This window comes from Salvelinus fontinalis, chromosome 1, assembly GCF_029448725.1.
Source record: "Salvelinus fontinalis isolate EN_2023a chromosome 1, ASM2944872v1, whole genome shotgun sequence".
In the NCBI taxonomy this organism is placed as follows: Eukaryota; Metazoa; Chordata; class Actinopteri; order Salmoniformes; family Salmonidae; genus Salvelinus; species Salvelinus fontinalis.
Window position 1 is genome coordinate 96,588,648 of NC_074665.1, and position 20,136 is coordinate 96,608,783.

General features: G+C 43.2%; 1 protein-coding gene across 18 annotated transcripts in view; it reads right to left on the reverse strand.

Moving 5' to 3' along the window:
• Positions 1-20,136, reverse strand: part of jakmip3 (Janus kinase and microtubule interacting protein 3) — a 133,561-nt gene that overhangs the window by 6,997 nt on the left and 106,428 nt on the right. For 11 of the 18 annotated variants that reach the window (XM_055936985.1, XM_055936988.1, XM_055936987.1 and 8 more), the window contains 10 exons: positions 14,500-14,688; positions 12,347-12,475; positions 7,865-7,948; positions 7,121-7,183; positions 6,919-7,017; positions 6,041-6,139; positions 3,600-3,659; positions 1,521-1,586; positions 1,275-1,343; positions 493-570 (listed from right to left, as the gene is read on the reverse strand). In XM_055936985.1, coding sequence (XP_055792960.1) covers positions 493-570; positions 1,275-1,343; positions 1,521-1,586; positions 3,600-3,659; positions 6,041-6,139; positions 6,919-7,017; positions 7,121-7,183; positions 7,865-7,948; positions 12,347-12,475; positions 14,500-14,688 — 936 coding nt within the window. The remainder of the gene's footprint in view (positions 1-492; positions 571-1,274; positions 1,344-1,520; positions 1,587-3,599; positions 3,660-6,040; positions 6,140-6,918; positions 7,018-7,120; positions 7,184-7,864; positions 7,949-12,346; positions 12,476-14,499; positions 14,689-20,136) is intronic. The other 7 variants (XM_055936989.1, XM_055936986.1, XM_055937003.1 and 4 more) reach the window with 1 other exon arrangement.

The window sequence follows — 20,136 nt, forward strand, 5'->3', positions numbered from 1 at the left end:
CTCAATTGATTTAAGCAAGACAAAAGATCTAAGTGCCTTTGAACGGGGTATGGTAGTAGGTGCCAGGCGCACCGGTTTGAGTCAAAAACTAGAATGCTGCTGGGTTTTTCATGTGTATCAAGAATGGTCCACCGCCCAAAGGACATCCAGCCAACTTGACAACTATGGGAAGCATTGGGCCAGCATCCCTGTGGAACGCTTCTGACACCTTGCCCCGATGAATTGAGTCTGTCCTGAGGGCAAAAAGGGGGTGCAACTCAATATTTGGAAGGTGTTCTTAATGTTTTAATGTAGTCATTTAGCAGATATCAATCAAATGTATTTATAAAGCCCATCTTACATCAGCTGATGTCACAAAGTGCGGTACAGAAACCCAGCCTAAAACAGCAAGCAATGCAGGTGTAGAAGCACGGATGCTTTTATCCAGAGTGTTAGTTTTACAAAGGCACGTTTATTTCCCTGGAACATTTAGGACCGTTTGAAATGTCTCACCTTGTGGGCCTGAGCCATGGACTGTTTCCTGTAGTCCAACTCCTCATCCAGATAGCCTTTCTGTTTACTGAACACATGCTGCACATAACACACAACACAACCTGATCATCCAGCCAACTCCTACTGAAGATTCATACAACACCATTCATTCATTCATTCATATAAAACCATTCATTAATTCATATAAAATCATTCATTCATTCATTCAAAACCATTCATTCATTCATTCATATAAAATCATTAATTCATTCATTCATTCATATAAAATCATTCATTCATTCATTCAAAACCATTCATTCATTCATTCATATAAAATCATTCATTCATTCAAAACCATTCATTCATTCATTCATTCATATAAAATCATTCATTCATATAAAACCATTAATCCATTCGTTCATTCATATAAAACCATTCATTCATTCATTCATTCATTCATTCATTCATATAAAACCATTAATTCATTCATTCATATAAAACCATTCATTCATTCATTCTCTCTCTTTCATTAATTAATTTGATAATTAATTCATTCATTAATTCATTTCTTTAATTAATTAATTCGTTTGTTAATTCATTATTTCTTTCATTCATTCATTTGTCAATTCATTCATGCATATAAGATGTCTGTTAAATACTGTAGGTCAGGCTACAATAAATTGCCAGTTGCCAATACACTTTAAACATATAACACGTACTTCCATGCATCAGCAACATATTAAACAACTTGAGCAACATGCTAAATAAGAAGGGTTAAAATAAAATGTAGATCAGCCATTTACCTTCTCACTTTCAATGTCCATCCTTTTCTGTGCTAAAGCTGTTTTGGTGACCTCTATATTCTCAAGCCACTGAAAGGATAAGATAATAAACTGGGATATTCAGCTGGGAATAAAACATGATTTCATCTCATTAACTCAATGATGCAAAGCCTACTGTACGACAGGGATTCAAAGACAAGGCTGGCGTTCAAAAGAAACAAAGATTCAACAGCCTTTTGAAATGTAAGTTTCTGAAATGATAAATACCCTCTCTGCCAGCGTTAAGACGGTCCTGGCGTGAATGACCACCACCTGCTCCTCATTGGATAGGTTCTGGGTGGTACATGGCACATAAGGAGAACACAACACTCAGACACTCAGTATCAAGCAGACAGCAGATCCATCAACACTCAGTATCAAGCAGACAGCAGATCCATCAACACTCAGACACTCAGTATTAAGCAGACAGCAGATCCATCAACACTCAGTATCGAGCAGACAGCAGATCCATCAACACTCAGTATCAAGCAGACAGCAGATCCATCAACACTCAGTATTAAGCAGACAGCAGATCCATCAACACTCAGTATCAAGCAGACAGCAGATCCATCAACACTCAGTATTAAGCAGACAGCAGATCCATCAACACTCAGTATCGAGCAGACAGCAGATCCATCAACACTCAGTATCAAGCAGACAGCAGATCCATCAACACTCAGACACTCAGTATCAAGCAGACAGCAGATCCATCAACACTCAGACAATCAGTATCAAGCAGACAGCAGATCCATCAACACTCAGTATCAAGCAGACAGCAGATCCATCAACACTGAGACACTCAGTATCAAGCAGACAGCAGATCCATCAACACTCAGTATCAAGCAGACAGCAGATCCATCAACACTCAGACACTCAGTATCAAGCAGACAGCAGATCCATCAACACTCAGTATCAAGCAGACAGCAGATCTATCAACACTCAGTATCAAGCAGACAGCAGATCTATCAACACTCAGTATCGAGCAGACAGCAGATCCATCAACACTGAGACACTCAGTATCAAGCAGACAGCAGATCCATCAACACTCAGTATCAAGCAGACAGCAGATCCATCAACACTCAGTATCAAGCAGACAGCAGATCCATCAACACTCAGACACTCAGTATCAAGCAGACACCAGATCCATCAACACTCAGACACTCAGTATCAAGCAGACAGCAGATCCATCAACACTCAGTATCGAGCAGACAGCAGATCCATCAACACTCAGTATCAAGCAGACAGCAGATCCATCAACACTCAGACACTCAGTATCAAGCAGACAGCAGATCCATCAACACTCAGTATCAAGCAGACAGCAGATCCATCAACACTCAGACACTCAGTATCAAGCAGACAGCAGATCCATCAACACTCAGTATCAAGCAGACAGCAGATCCATCAACACTCAGTATCAGGCAGACAGCAGATCCATCAACACTCAGACACTCAGTATCAAGCAGACAGCAGATCCATCAACACTCAGACACTCAGTATCAAGCAGACAGCAGATCCATCAGCACTCAGACACTCAGTATCAAGCAGACAGCAGATCCATCAACACTCAGACACTCAGTATCAAGCAGACAGCAGATCCATCAACACTCAAACACTCAGTATCAAGCAGACAGCAGATCCATCAGCACTCAGACACTCAGTATCAAGCAGACAGCAGATCCATCAACACTCAGTATCAAGCAGACAGCAGATCAATCAACACTCAGACACTCAGTATCAAGCAGACAGCAGATCCATCAACACTCAGTATCAAGCAGACAGCAGATCCATCAACACTCAGACACTCAGTATCAAGCAGACAGCAGATCCATCAACACTCAGTATCAAGCAGACAGCAGATCCATCAACACTCAGTATCAAGCAGACAGCAGATCCATCAACACTCAGTATCAAGCAGACAGCAGATCCATCAACACTCAGTATCAAGCAGACATCAGATCCATCAACACTCAGACACTCAGTATCAAGCAGATAGCAGATCCATCAACACTCAGACACTCAGTATCAAGCAGACAGCAGATCCATCAACACTCAGTATCAAGCAGACAGAAAATCCATCAACACCCAGACACTCAGTATCAAGCAGACAGCAGATCCATCAACACAGAGGAGACTGATAGACAGAGTGATGAGTCCAGTGAGGTTGGAGCGGACCCTACTACAGGCAGACAGCAGATCCATCAACACAGAGGAGACTGACAGACAGAGTGATGAGTCCAGTGAGGTTGGAGCGGACCCTACTACAGGCAAACATACATGTACATACATGTAGATAGGAAATGAACATACACTTACGGCATTATCCCCCAGTATATCTAGCTTTTTCATTAGCTCTGTGATGATGATGTCCTGCCAGGGAGAAGAGACCAAAACATCAGGTTAAACTTCATATCAAATAAAGTCCTTAACACTCCCACTAGACCAAGGGCATTCAACTCTGACCCTACGAGGACAACTACTGGTTGTCTGTTCTACCTGATGTCCCAGGTTTAAATCAGGCCCTGATCATTAATATCACCCACCTGGTGTCCCAGGTCTAAATCAGGCCCTGATCATTAATATCACCCACCGGGTGTCCCAGGTCTAAATCAGGCCCTGATCATTAATATTACCCACCTGGTGTCCCAGGTCTAAATCAGGCCCTGGGCATTAATATCACCCCACCTGGTGTCCCAGGTCTAAATCAAGGCCCTGATCATTAATATCACCCACCTGGTGTCCCAGGTCTAAATCAGGCCCTGATCATTAATATTACCCACCTGGTGTCCCAGGTCTAAATCAGGCCCTGATCATTAATATCACCCACCTGGTGTCCCAGGTCTAAATCAGGCCCTGATCATTAATTTCACCCACCAGGTGTCCCAGGTCTAAATCAGGCCCTGATCATTAATATCACCCCACCTGGTGTGCCAAGTCTAAATCAAGGCCCTGATCATTAATATCACCCACCTGGTGTCCCAGGTCTAAATCAGGCCCTGATCATTAATATCACCCACCTGGTGTCCCAGGTCTAAATCAGGCCCTGATCATTAATATCACCCACCTGGTGTCCCAGGTTTAAATCACGCCCTGATCATTAATATCACCCACCTGGTGTCCCAGGTCTATATCCGGCCCTGGTCATTAATATCACCCACCTGGTGTCCCAGGTCTAAATCAGGCCCTGATCATTAATATCACCCACCAGGTGTCCCAGGTCTAAATCAGGCCCTGATCATTAATATCACCCCACCTGGTGTGCCAGGTCTAAATCAAGGCCCTGATCATTAATATCACCCACCTGGTGTCCCAGGTCTAAATCAGGCCCTGATCATTAATATCACCCACCTGGTGTCCCAGGTCTAAATCAGGCCCTAATCATTAATATCACCCACCTGGTGTCCCAGGTCTAAATCAAGGCCCTGATCATTAATTTCACCCACCTGGTGTCCCAGGTCTAAATCAGGCCCTGATCATTAATATCACCCACCTGGTGTCCCAGGTCTAAATCAAGCCCTGGTCATTAATATCACCCACCTGGTGTCCCAGGTCTAAATCAAGGCCCTGATCATTAATTTCACCCACCTGGTGTCCCAGGTCTAAATCAGGCCCTGATCATTAATATCATCCACCTGGTGTCCCAGGTCTAAATCAAGCCCTGGTCATTAATATCACCCACCTGGTGTCCCAGGTCTAAATCAGGCCCTGATCATTAATATCACCCACCTGGTGTCCCAGGTCTAAATCAGGCCCTGATCATTAATATCATCCACCTGGTGTCCCAGGTCTAAATCAAGCCCTGGTCATTAATATCACCCACCTGGTGTCCCAGGTCTAAATCAGGCCCTGATCATTAATATCACCCCACCTGGTGTGCCAGGTCTAAATCAAGGCCCTGATCATTAATATCACCCACCTGGTGTCCCAGGTCTAAATCAGGCCCTGATCATTAATATCACCCACCTGGTGTCCCAGGTCTAAATCAGGCCCTAATCATTAATATCACCCACCTGGTGTCCCAGGTCTAAATCAAGGCCCTGATCATTAATTTCACCCACCTGGTGTCCCAGGTCTAAATCAGGCCCTGATCATTAATATCACCCACCTGGTGTCCCAGGTCTAAATCAAGCCCTGGTCATTAATATCACCCACCTGGTGTCCCAGGTCTAAATCAAGGCCCTGATCATTAATTTCACCCACCTGGTGTCCCAGGTCTAAATCAGGCCCTGATCATTAATATCATCCACCTGGTGTCCCAGGTCTAAATCAAGCCCTGGTCATTAATATCACCCACCTGGTGTCCCAGGTCTAAATCAGGCCCTGATCATTAATATCACCCACCTGGTGTCCCAGGTCTAAATCAGGCCCTGATCATTAATATCATCCACCTGGTGTCCCAGGTCTAAATCAAGCCCTGGTCATTAATATCACCCACCTGGTGTCCCAGGTCTAAATCAGGCCCTGATCATTAATATCACCCACCTGGTGTCCCAGGTTTAAATCAGGCCCTGATTAGAAGGGAACAATGAAAAAAGGCAGTGGAACTGGCTTTGAGGTCAATATTTTAATTTGAGGCCCCTAGACACTCTCCTAGCCCCTAGCTCCTAGCCTCTACCCCCTAAAACCTTTTATATGATATTATTATAGATATACACTCACTGTGACTCCCTCTGCCTCACAGTACACCTGCAGTGGACTGATGCCTTCACAGAAGTATAATATATATGATATTATTATAGATATAGACTCACTGTGACTCCCTCGGCCTCACAGTACACCTGCAGTGGACTGATGCCTTCACAGAAGTGGATGTGGTGGAAGTTGATTCCTGGAGATCTCCTCTCCCTCTCCTGGACGGTGATAGAAGACATTATTACTAGACGGCCCATCTTGGAGACCATGGGCATGTTAATTTAGCCTTTCATTAGTCTTTCAGTAGCTAAAGTATGTACGAGTACAGCTACAACTGACAATACATTTACAAAAACGTGAATAACATTAAGATTAAACATTTTTGTTGTCCAATTGTATACAAGGTCCAGTGGAAACTCATAGAGATTGGAGAGGATGGAGCCAGGGGGGGCTGCCATACCACGACGCCCGTGAGGATGGAGAGGATAGAACCAGGGGGGGCTGCCATACCACGACGCCCGTGAGGATGGAGAGGATAGAACCAGGGGGGGCTGCCATACCACGACGCCCGTGAGGATGGAGAGGATAGAACCAGGGGGGGCTGCCATACCACGACGCCCGTGAGGATGGAGAGGATAGAACCAGGGGGGGCTGCCATACCATGGCGCCCGTGAGGATGGAGAGGATAGAACCAGGGGTCTGCCATACCATGACGCCCGTGAGGATGGAGAGGATAGAACCAGGGGTCTGCCATACCACGACGCCCGTGAGGATGGAGAGGATAGAACCAGGGGGGGCTGCATTACCACGGCGCCCGTGAGGATGGAGCCAGGGGGGCTGCCGTACCACGACGCCCGTGAGGATGGAGAGGATGGACCCAGGGGGGCTGCCATACCACGACGCCCGTGAGGATGGAGAGGATTGAGCCAGGGGAGCTGCCGTACCACGACGCCCTCTACCTGGAAGCAGTTGTTGTGAGGGGTTAAATGGCTCTTACTTCAAGTTCAAGGATCCGGAACTCCAGGAGTTCATTCTGGTCTCTGGCGTCCTGAAATTCGTTTTTTAAACGTGACTCCTCTGTTTCCATGCGCTTGATCTGTTAAGAGACAGAAATACACTGGGGAAATATAACCACAATCACACCTGAATGACATGTGACATATTTACCTGAAGTGACATGATGGATAATAGTTTTATACCTTCTCTATGAGTTCTTGATTTCTTTGATACAGGGCTTGTTTCTCCTCGATCCACTTCATATCCTTCAAACACACAGGGAATCAGTGGTAAAGAACGCTCTCTCTCTGTGTGTGTGTGTGTGTGTGTGTGTGTGTGTGTGTGTGTGTGTGTGTGTGTGTGTGTGTGTGTGTGTGTCTGTGTGTGTGTCTGTGTCTGTGTCTGTGTCTGTGTCTATGTCTGTGTGTGTGTGTGTCTGTGTGTGTGTGTGTGTGTGTGTGTGTGTGTGTGTGTGTGTGTCTGTGTGTCTCTGTGTGTGTGTCTCTGTGTGTGTGTCTCTGTGTGTCTGTGTCTGTGTGTCTGTGTCTGTGTGTCTGTGTGTGTGTCTGTGTCTCTGTGTGTGTGTCTGTGTCTCTGTGTGTGTGTCTCTGTGTGTCTGTGTGTGTGTGTGTGTGTGTGTGTGTGTGTGTGTGTGTGTGTGTGTCTGTGTGTGTGTGTCTGTGTGTGTGTGTCTGTGTGTGTGTGTCTGTGTGTCTGTGTCTGTGTGTGTGTGTCTGTGTCTCTGTGTGTGTGTCTGTGTCTCTGTGTGTGTGTCTCTGTGTGTCTGTGTGTGTGTGTGTGTGTGTGTGTGTGTGTGTGTGTGTGTGTGTGTGTGTGTGTGTGTGTGTGTGTGTGTGTGTGTGTGTGTGTGTGTCTGTGTGTGTCTGTGTGTGTGTGTCTGTGTGTGTCTGTGTGTGTGTGTCTGTGTGTGTGTGTGATCCAGTCACCTGTCCTTGCTGGGACAGAACACACTCCAGGTCCTGTATTCTGGTTTGGTAGAGAATAAGCTCTGCTTGCAACTGTTCTCTTGTCTGTGGAGTGAAGAGAACAACATTCACTGGTTATATACAATGATAATCAATGCTAGTAGAATATGTTTCTCTACCTGGTTCAGTCTCTATGACAGCATTCTGTCTCTACCTGGTTCAGACTCTACCTGGTTCAGTCTCTATGGCAGCATTCTGTCTCTACCTGGTTCAGTCTCTATGACAGCATTCTGTCTCTACCTGGTTCAGTCTCTAGGGCAGCATTCTGTCTCTACCTGGTTCAGTCTCTAGGGCAGCATTCTGTCTCTACCTGGTTCAGTCTCTACCTGGTTCAGTCTCTACCTGGTTCAGTCTCTACCTGGTTCAGTCTCTACCTGGTTCAGTCTCTACCTGGTTCAGTCTCTATGACAGCATTCTGTCTCTACCTGGTTCAGACTCTACCTGGTTCAGTCTCTACCTGGTTCAGTCTCTATGACAGCATTCTGTCTCTACCTGGTTCAGACTCTATCTGGTTCAGTCTCTACCTGGTTCAGTCTCTACCTGGTTCAGTCTCTACCTGGTTCAGTCTCTACCTGGTTCAGTCTCTACATGGTTCAGTCTCTATGACAGCATTCTGTCTCTACCTGGTTCAGACTCTACCTGGTTCAGTCTCTACCTGGTTCAGTCTCTATGACAGCATTCTGTCTCTACCTGGTTCAGACTCTATGGCAGCATTCTGTCTCTACCTGGTTCAGACTCTACCTGGTTCAGTCTATATGACAGTATTATGTCTCTACCTGGTTCAGTCTCTATGGCAGCATTCTGTCTCTACCTGGTTCAGTCTCTACCTGGTTCAGTCTCTATGAGAGTATTATGTCTCTACCTGGTTCAGTCTCTATGACAGTATTATGTCTCTACCTGGTTTAGTCTCTATGAGAGTATTATGACTCTACCTGGTTCAGTCTCTACCTGGTTCAGTCTCTATGACAGTATTATGTCTCTACCTGGTTCAGTCTCTATGAGAGTATTATGTCTCTACCTGGTTCAGTCTCTACCTGGTTCAGTCTCTATGACAGCATTCTGTCTCTATCTGGTTCAGTCTCTATGGCAGCATTCTGTCTCTACCTGGTTCAGTATCTACCTGGTTCAGTCTCCAGGGCAGCATCTGTCTCTACCTGGTTCAGTCTCTACCTGGTTCAGTCTCTAGCTGGTTCAGTCTCTGGCTGGTTCAGTCTCTACCTGGTTCAGTCTCTATCTGGTTCAGTCTCTACCTGGTTCAGTCTCAATGACAGCATTCAGTCTCTACCTGGTTCAGTCTCTACCTGGTTCAGTCTCCAGGGCAGCATCTGTCTCTACCTGGTTCAGTCTCTACCTGGTTCAGTCTCTATGACAGCATTCTGTCTCTACCTGGTTCAGTCTCCAGGGCAGCATCTATCTCTACCTGGTTCAGTCTCTATGACAGCATTCTGTCTCTACCTGGTTCAGTCTCTACCTGGTCCAGTCTCTACCTGGTCCAGTCTCTACCAGGTTCAGTCTCCAGAGCAGAATCTGTCTCTACCTGGTTCAGTCTCTACCTGGTTCAGACTCTACCTGGCTCAGTCTCTATGACAGCATTCTGGATCTACCTGGTTCAGTCTCTATGACAGCATTCTGTCTCTACCTGGTTCAGTCTCTATGACAGCATTCTGTCTCTACCTGGTTCAGTCTCTACCTGGTTCAGTCTCTACCTGGTTCAGTCTCTATCACAGCATTATGTCTCTACTTGGATTTGTCTCTACCTGGTTCAGTCTCTATGACAGCATTCTGTCTCTACCTGGTTCAGTCTCTATGGCAGCATTCAGTCTCTATGACAGCATTCTGTCTCTACCTGGCTCAGTCTCTATGAAAGCATTCTGTCTCTACCTGGTTCAGTCTCGACCTGGTTCAGTCTCTATGGCAGCATTCTGTCTCTACCTGGCTCAGTCTCTATGGCAGCATTCTGTCTCTATGAAAGCATTCTGTCTCTACCTGGTTCATTCTCTATGGCAGCATTCAGTCTCTGACAGCATTCAGTCTCTACCTGGTTCTGTCTCTACCTGGTTCAGTCTCTATGGCAGCATTCTGTCTCTACCTGGCTCAGTCTCTATGGCAGCATTCTGTCTCTATGAAAGCATTCTGTCTCTACCTGGTTCAGTCTCTACCTGGTTCAGTCTCTATGGCAGCATTCTGTCTCTACCTGGTTCAGTCTCTATGGCAGCATTCAGTCTCTACCTGGCTCAGTCTCTACGGCAGCATTCTGTCTCTACCTGGTTCAGTCTCTATGGCAGCATTCAGTCTCTATGACAGCATTCTGTCTCTACCTGGTTCAGTCTCTATGGCAGCATTCAGTCTCTATGACAGCATTCAGTCTCTACCTGGATCTGTCTCTACCTGGTTCAGTCTCTATGGCAGCATTCGGTCTCTACCTGGCTCAGTCTCTATGGCAGCATTCTGTCTCTATGAAAGCATTCTGTCTCTACCTGGTTCAGTCTCTATGGCAGCATTCTGTCTCTACCTGGTTCAGTCTCTATGGCAGCATTCAGTCTCTACATGGCTCAGTCTCTTTGGCAGCATTCTGCCTCTACCTGGTTCAGTCTCTATGGCAGCATTCAGTCTCTATGACAGCATTCTGTCTCTACCTGGTTCAGTCTCTATGGCAGCATTCAGTCTCTATGACAGCATTCAGTCTCTACCTGGTTCTGTCTCTACCTGGTTCAGTCTCTATGGCAGCATTCTGGGTCTACCTGGTTCAGTCTCTGTGACAGCATTCTGTCTTGACCTGGTTCAGTCTCTACCTGGTTCAGTCTCTATGGCAGCATTCAGTCTCTATGACAGAATTCTGTCTCTAACTGGTTTAGTCTCTATGGCAGCATTCAGTCTCTACCTGGTTCAGTCTCTACCTGGTTCTGGCTCTACCTGCTTCAGTCTCTATGGCAGTATTCAGTCTCTATGACAGCATTCTGTCTCTACCTGGTTCAGTCTCTATGACAGCATTCTGTCTTGACCTGGTTCTGTCTCTACCTGGTTCAGTCTCTATGACAGCATTCAGTCTCTACCTGGTTAAGTCTCTATGACAGCATTCAGTCTCTACCTGGTTAAGTCTCTATGACAGCATTCTGTCTCTACCTGGTTCAGTCTCTATGACAGCATTCTGTCTTGACCTGGTTCAGTCTCTACCTGGTTCAGTCTCTATGGCAGCATTCAGTCTCTATGACAGCATTCTGTCTCTACCTTCTTCAGTCTCTATGGCAGCATTCAGTCTCTATGACAGCATTCAGTCTATACCTGGTTCAGTCTCTATGGCAGCATTCTGTCTCTACCTGGTTCGGTCTCTACCTGGTTCAGTCTCTATGGCAGCATTCTGTCTCTACCTGGTTCAGTCTCTATGACAGCATTCTGTCTCTAACTGGTTCTGTCTCTACCTGGTTCAGTCTCTATGGCAGCATTCTGTCTCTACCTGGTTCAGTCTCTATGGCAGCATTCTGGCTCTACCTGGTTCAGTCTCTACCTGGTTCAGTCTCTATGACAGTATTATGTCTCTACCTGGTTCAGTCTCTACCTGGTTCAGTCTCTACCTGGTTCAATCTCTATGACAGCATTCTGGCTCTACCTGGTTCAGTCTCTATGACAGCATTATGTCTCTACCTGGTTCAGTCTCTATGACAGTATTATGTCTCTACCTGGTTCAGTCTCTACCTGGTTCAGTATCTACCTGGTTCAGTCTCTATGTCAGCATTATGTCTCTACCTGGTTCAGTCTCTATGACAGCATTCTGTCTCTACCTGGTTCAGTAGCTACCTGGTTCAGTCTCTATGACAGAATTATGTCTCTACCTGGTTCAGTCTCTATGACAGCATTCTGGATCTACCTGGTTCAGTCTCTATGGCAGCATTCTGGATCTACCTGGTTCAGTCTCTATGGCAGCATTATGTCTCGACCTGGTTCAGTCTCTATGACAGTATTATGTCTCGACCTGGTTCAGTCTCTATGACAGTATTGTCTCGACCTGGTTCAGTCTCTATGGCAGCATTCTGGATCTACCTGGTTCAGTCTCTATGACAGTATTGTCTCGACCTGGTTCAGTCTCTATGGCAGCATTCTGGATCTACCTGGTTCAGTCTATGACAGTATTATGTCTCGACCTGGTTCAGTCTCTATGACAGCATTCTGTCTCTACCTGGTTCAGTCTCCAGCTGATTCAGTCTCTAGGGCAGCATTTTGGTTTGAGACCTGCGTGCTTAACTCACATTTCCTCTCACGGACACCAATGCATGATTTGTGTGAATGTCTCGGCTGAATCAGGCCTTTGAGGTGTCCTACTTATGAAGGAAAGGTGAATACAACTATAGCCCAATACCTCTAGTGGACTAGTGGTCTGAAATACATCACTGCCCAGTGAATGAAATACATGTTTTGATAATGACGTCATAATAGAGCACCTCTTACCTTGACTTCCTTCTCTGCATCAAACGTGCCCCCCACCTGCTCCTGTAGAAGTGCATAGGCTCTCTGAAGAGCCTGGTACTCCATGGTCAACTGATGAAACCTCATCTCTGTCTCCTCCCTGATCATACCCTACAGGCAGACAGACAGACAGAAAGACAGGTAGACAGAAAGACAGGTAGACAGAAAGACAGGTAGACAGAAAGACAGGTAGACAGCCAGGCAGACAGCCAGGCAGACAGGTAGACAGGCAGACAGATGGGCAGACAGACAGGCAGGCAGACAGGCAGACAGGCAGAAAGACAGACAGGCAGATGTACAGACAGACAGGTAGACAGACGGGCAGACAGACAGACGGGCAGACAGACAGACGGGCAGACAGACGGGCAGACAGACAGAAAGGCAGACGGGCAGAAAGACAGATAGGCAGATGTACAGACAGACGGGCAGACAGATGGGCAGACAGGCAGAAAGACAGACAGGCAGATGTACAGACAGACGGGCAGACGGGCAGAAAGACAGACATGCAGATGTACAGACAGACGGGCAGACGGGCAGAAAGACAGACAGGCAGATGTACAGACAGACGGGCAGACGGGCAGAAAGACAGACAGGCAGATGTACAGACAGAAAGGCAGACGGGCAGAAAGACAGATAGGCAGATGTACAGACAGACAGGCAGACGGGCAGAAAGACAGACAGGCAGATGTACAGACAGATGGGCAGACGGGCAGAAAGACAGACAGGCAGATGTACAAACAGAAAGGCAGACGGGCAGAAAGACAGACGGGCAGAAAGACAGACGGGCAGAAAGACAGACAGGCAGATGTACAGACAGAAAGGCAGACGGGCAGAAAGACAGACGGGCAGAAAAACAGACAGGCAGAAAGACAGACAGGCAGATGTACAGACAGACAGGCAGACGGGCAGAAAGACAGACAGGCAGATGTACAGAAAGACAGACAGGCAGATGTACAGACAGGCGGGCAGAAAGACAGACAGACAGAAAGACAGACAGGCAGATGTACAGACAGACGGGCAGACGGGCAGAAAGACAGACAGGCAGATGTACAGACAGATGGGCAGACGGGCAGAAAGACAGACAGGCAGAAAGACAGACAGGCAGATGTACAGACAGACGGGCAGACGGGCAGAAAGACAGACAGGCAGATGTACAGACAGAAAGGCAGACGGGCAGAAAGACAGATAGGCAGATGTACAGACAGACAGGCAGACAGATGGGCAGACGGGCAGAAAGACAGACAGGCAGATGTACAGACAGAAAGGCAGTCGGGCAGAAAGACAGACGGGCAGAAAGGCAGACGGGCAGAAAGACAGACAGGCAGATGTACAGACAGAAAGGCAGACGGGCAGAAAGACAGACGGGCAGAAAGACAGACGGGCAGAAAGACAGACAGGCAGATGTACAGACAGACAGGCAGACGGGCAGAAAGACAGACAGGCAGATGTACAGAAAGACAGACAGGCAGATGTACAGACAGACGGGCAGAAAGACAGACAGACAGAAAGACAGACAGGCAGATGTACAGACAGACGGGCAGACGGGCAGAAAGACAGACAGGCAGATGTACAGACAGATGGGCAGACGGGCAGAAAGACAGACAGGCAGAAAGACAGACAGGTAGATGTACAGACAGACAGGCAGATGTACAGACAGACAGAAACAACAGTGAGGTTAGTCAGAGGTTGCTGTCGCTTCCCATGGTTATTATAAAACAATACCAGAAATAACGTACGACATAAGAAACCGGCACTATGTCTGCTTCTCAGTAAACGTTGCATTGCTTATTTACACTTCGGTAATTGACTGCTGTATATCAAGAATGGAAACACACTTCCCAAATTCATCCATAGTTCTAAAACAAACCAAATGTCAAAACGTCCAGCTTTCATCAGGGAGCAATCAGACGACAAAACATACATCTATCTCTCTGCCCCCTCCTCTCTCCTTTTCTCTGTCTTCATCTTTCTCTCTTTCCCTCTCTCTTGATCACTCTCTTTCTCTCTGTCTTGATCTTTCCCTCTTTCTCTCTCTCTTGATCTTTCTCTCTTTCCCTCTCTCTTGATCACTCTCTTTCTCTCTGTCAGACTCCCCTTAAACACGACAAGCAAAACGGTCTGTCTCCGTGTCTTACCTCCTCCTGGTCATCGTCTGGTGTGCACGGTGTCCTGTCTGTGTGGAAGGAGATGGAGGAACCGTCTGAGTCCATAGAAGCCTCTTCATCGTAACCAAAGAAGGTCTCCACCACCGGTTTGCACGGCTTAATGGCCTTCTTCCTCCCCGTGGTGCCCTGCCGCCTGTACCTCAGCAGCATATCTCTTTCCTACAACAGCATTCCATAGAAAATGAAATGAAATGTTGTTTGTCATGTGACGAATACAACAGGCGTATTAAACAGTACTATCCTCATAGACACCTAATATTAAACAGTACTATCCTCAGAGACATAGCTAGATATTAAACAGTACTATCCTCAGAGACATAGCTAGATATTAAACAGTACTATCCTCAGAGACACCTAATATTAAACAGTACTATCCTCAGAGACATAGCTAGATATTAAACAGTACTATCCTCAGAGACATAACTAGATATTAAACAGTACTATCCTCAGAGACACCTAATATTAAACAGTACTATCCTCATAGACATAGCTAGATATTAAACAGTACTATCCTCAGAGACATAGCTAGATATTAAACAGTACTATCCTCAGAGACATAACTAGATATTAAACAGTACTATCCTCAGAGACATAGCTAGATATTAAACAGTACTATCCTCATAGACATAGCTAGATATTAAACAGTACTATCCTCAGAGACACCTAATATTAAACAGTACTATCCTCAGAGACACCTAATATTAAACAGTACTATCCTCAGAGACATAGCTAGATATTAAACAGTACTATCCTCAGAGACATAACTAGATATTAAACAGTACTATCCTCATAGACATAGCTAGATATTAAACAGTACTATCCTCATAGACATAGCTAGATATTAAACAGTACTATCCTCAGAGACATAGCTAGATATTAAACAGTACTATCCTCAGAGACATAGCTAGATATTAAACAGTACTATCCTCAGAGACATAGCTAGATATTAAACAGTACTATCCTCAGAGACATAGCTAGATATTAAACAGTACTATCCTCATAGACATAGCTAGATATTAAACAGTACTATCCTCAGAGACATAGCTAGATATTAAACAGTACTATCCTCATAGACATAGCTAGATATTAAACAGTACTATCCTCAGAGACATAGCTAGATATTAAACAGTACTATCCTCAGAGACATAGCTAGATATTAAACAGTACTATCCTCAGAGACACCTAATATTAAACAGTACTATCCTCAGAGACATAGCTAGATATTAAACAGTACTATCCTCATAGACACCTACTATTAAACAGTACTATCCTCATAGACATAGCTAGATATTAAACAGTACTATCCTCAGAGACACCTAATATTAAACAGTACTATCCTCATAGACAGCTAGATATTAAACAGTACTATCCTCAGAGACACCTAATATTAAACAGTACTATCCTCATAGACAGCTAGATATTAAACAGTACTATCCTCAGAGACATAGCTAGATATTAAACAGTACTATCCTCAGAGACATAGCTAGATATTAAACAGTACTATCCTCAGAGACATAGCTAGATATTAAACAGTACTATCCTCAGAGACACCTAATATTAAACAGTACTATCCTCAGAGACATAGCTAGATATTAAACAGTACTATCCTCAGAGACATAGCTAGATATTAAACAGTACTATCCTCAGAGACACCTAATATTAAACAGTACTATCCTCATAGACATAGCTAGATATTAAACAGTACTATCCTCATAGACATAGCTAGATATTAAACAGTACTATCCTCAGAGACATAACTAGATATTAAACAGTACTATCCTCAGAGACATAGCTAGATATTAAACAGTACTATCCTCATAGACATAGCTAGATATTAAACAGTACTATCCTCAGAGACATAGCTAGATATTAAACAGTACTATCCTCAGAGACATAGCTAGATATTAAACAGTACTATCCTCAGAGACATAGCTAGATATTAAACAGTACTATCCTCAGAGACATAGCTAGATATTAAACAGTACTATCCTCAGAGACATAGCTAGATATTAAACAGTACTATCCTCAGAGACACCTAATATTAAACAGTACTATCCTCAGAGACACCTAATATTAAACAGTACTATCCTCAGAGACATAGCTAGATATTAAACAGTACTATCCTCAGAGACATAGCTAGATATTAAACAGTACTATCCTCAGAGACACCTAATATTAAACAGTACTATCCTCAGAGACACCTAGTATTAAACAGTACTATCCTCAGAGACATAGCTAGATATTAAACAGTACTATCCTCAGAGACATAGCTAGATATTAAACAGTACTATCCTCAGAGACATAGCTAGATATTAAACAGTACTATCCTCATAGACACCTAATATTAAACAGTACTATCCTCAGAGACACCTAGATATTAAACAATACTATCCTCAGAGACATAGCTAGATATTAAACAGTACTATCCTCAGAGACATAGCTAGATATTAAACAGTACTATCCTCAGAGACATAGCTAGATATTAAACAGTACTATCCTCAGAGACATAACTAGATATTAAACAGTACTATCCTCAGAGACATAGCTAGATATTAAACAGTACTATCCTCATAGACATAGCTAGATATTAAACAGTACTATCCTCAGAGACACCTAATATTAAACAGTACTATCCTCATAGACATAGCTAGATATTAAACAGTACTATCCTCATAGACACCTAATATTAAACAGTACTATCCTCAGAGACACCTAATATTAAACAGTACTATCCTCAGAGACATAGCTAGATATTAAACAGTACTATCCTCAGAGACATAGCTAGATATTAAACAGTACTATCCTCATAGACAGCTAGATATTAAACAGTACTATCCTCAGAGACATAGCTAGATATTAAACAGTACTATCCTCAGAGACATAGCTAGATATTAAACAGTACTATCCTCAGAGACACCTAATATTAAACAGTACTATCCTCAGAGACATAGCTAGATATTAAACAGTACTATCCTCAGAGACATAGCTAGATATTAAACAGTACTATCCTCAGAGACATAGCTAGATATTAAACAGTACTATCCTCAGAGACACCTAATATTAAACAGTACTATCCTCAGAGACATAGCTAGATATTAAACAGTACTATCCTCAGAGACATAGCTAGATATTAAACAGTACTATCCTCAGAGACATAGCTAGATATTAAACAGTACTATCCTCAGAGACACCTAATATTAAACAGTACTATCCTCAGAGACATAGCTAGATATTAAACAGTACTATCCTCAGAGACATAGCTAGATATTAAACAGTACTATCCTCAGAGACATAGCTAGATATTAAACAGTACTATCCTCAGAGACATAGCTAGATATTAAACAGTACTATCCTCATAGACACCTAATATTAAACAGTACTATCCTCATAGACAGCTAGATATTAAACAGTACTATCCTCAGAGACATAGCTAGATATTAAACAGTACTATCCTCAGAGACATAGCTAGATATTAAACAGTACTATCCTCAGAGACATAGCTAGATATTAAACAGTACTATCCTCAGAGACACCTAATATTAAACAGTACTATCCTCAGAGACATAGCTAGATATTAAACAGTACTATCCTCATAGACACCTACTATTAAACAGTACTATCCTCATAGACACCTAGTATTAAACAGTACTATCCTCAGAGACATAGCTAGATATTAAACAGTACTATCCTCAGAGACATAGCTAGATATTAAACAGTACTATCCTCAGAGACACCTAATATTAAACAGTACTATCCTCAGAGACATAGCTAGATATTAAACAGTACTATCCTCAGAGACATAGCTAGATATTAAACAGTACTATCCTCAGAGACATAGCTAGATATTAAACAGTACTATCCTCAGAGACATAGCTAGATATTAAACAGTACTATCCTCATAGACAGCTAGATATTAAACAGTACTATCCTCAGAGACATAGCTAGATATTAAACAGTACTATCCTCAGAGACATAGCTAGATATTAAACAGTACTATCCTCAGAGACACCTAATATTAAACAGTACTATCCTCAGAGACATAGCTAGATATTAAACAGTACTATCCTCAGAGACATAGCTAGATATTAAACAGTACTATCCTCAGAGACATAGCTAGATATTAAACAGTACTATCCTCAGAGACATAGCTAGATATTAAACAGTACTATCCTCATAGACACCTAATATTAAACAGTACTATCCTCATAGACATAGCTAGATATTAAACAGTACTATCCTCAGAGACATAGCTAGATATTAAACAGTACTATCCTCAGAGACATAGCTAGATATTAAACAGTACTATCCTCAGAGACATAGCTAGATATTAAACAGTACTATCCTCAGAGACATAGCTAGATATTAAACAGTACTATCCTCAGAGACATAGCTAGATATTAAACAGTACTATCCTCATAGACACCTAATATTAAACAGTACTATCCTCAGAGACATAGCTAGATATTAAACAGTACTATCCTCAGAGACATAGCTAGATATTAAACAGTACTATCCTCAGAGACATAGCTAGATATTAAACAGTACTATCCTCAGAGACATAGCTAGATATTAAACAGTACTATCCTCAGAGACACCTAATATTAAACAGTACTATCCTCAGAGACACCTAATATTAAACAGTACTATCCTCATAGACAGCTAGATATTAAACAGTACTATCCTCAGAGACACCTAATATTAAACAGTACTATCCTCAGAGACACCTAGATATTAAACAGTACTATCCTCAGAGACATAACTAGATATTAAACAGTACTATCCTCATAGACATAGCTAGATATTAAACAGTACTATCCTCATAGACATAGCTAGATATTAAACAGTACTATCCTCAGAGACATAGCTAGATATTAAACAGTACTATCCTCAGAGACATAGCTAGATATTAAACAGTACTATCCTCAGAGACATAGCTAGATATTAAACAGTACTATCCTCATAGACATAACTAGATATTAAACAGTACTATCCTCAGAGACATAGCTAGATATTAAACAGTACTATCCTCAGAGACATAGCTAGATATTAAACAGTACTATCCTCAGAGACATAGCTAGATATTAAACAGTACTATCCTCAGAGACATAACTAGATATTAAACAGTACTATCCTCAGAGACATAGCTAGATATTAAACAGTACTATCCTCAGAGACATAGCTAGATATTAAACAGTACTATCCTCATAGACATAGCTAGATATTAAACAGTACTATCCTCAGAGACATAGCTAGATATTAAACAGTACTATCCTCAGAGACATAACTAGATATTAAACAGTACTATCCTCAGAGACATAGCTAGATATTAAACAGTACTATCCTCAGAGACATAGCTAGATATTAAACAGTACTATCCTCATAGACATAACTAGATATTAAACAGTACTATCCTCAGAGACACCTAATATTAAACAGTACTATCCTCAGAGACATAGCTAGATATTAAACAGTACTATCCTCAGAGACATAGCTAGATATTAAACAGTACTATCCTCATAGACACCTAATATTAAACAGTACTATCCTCAGAGACATAACTAGATATTAAACAGTACTATCCTCAGAGACATAGCTAGATATTAAACA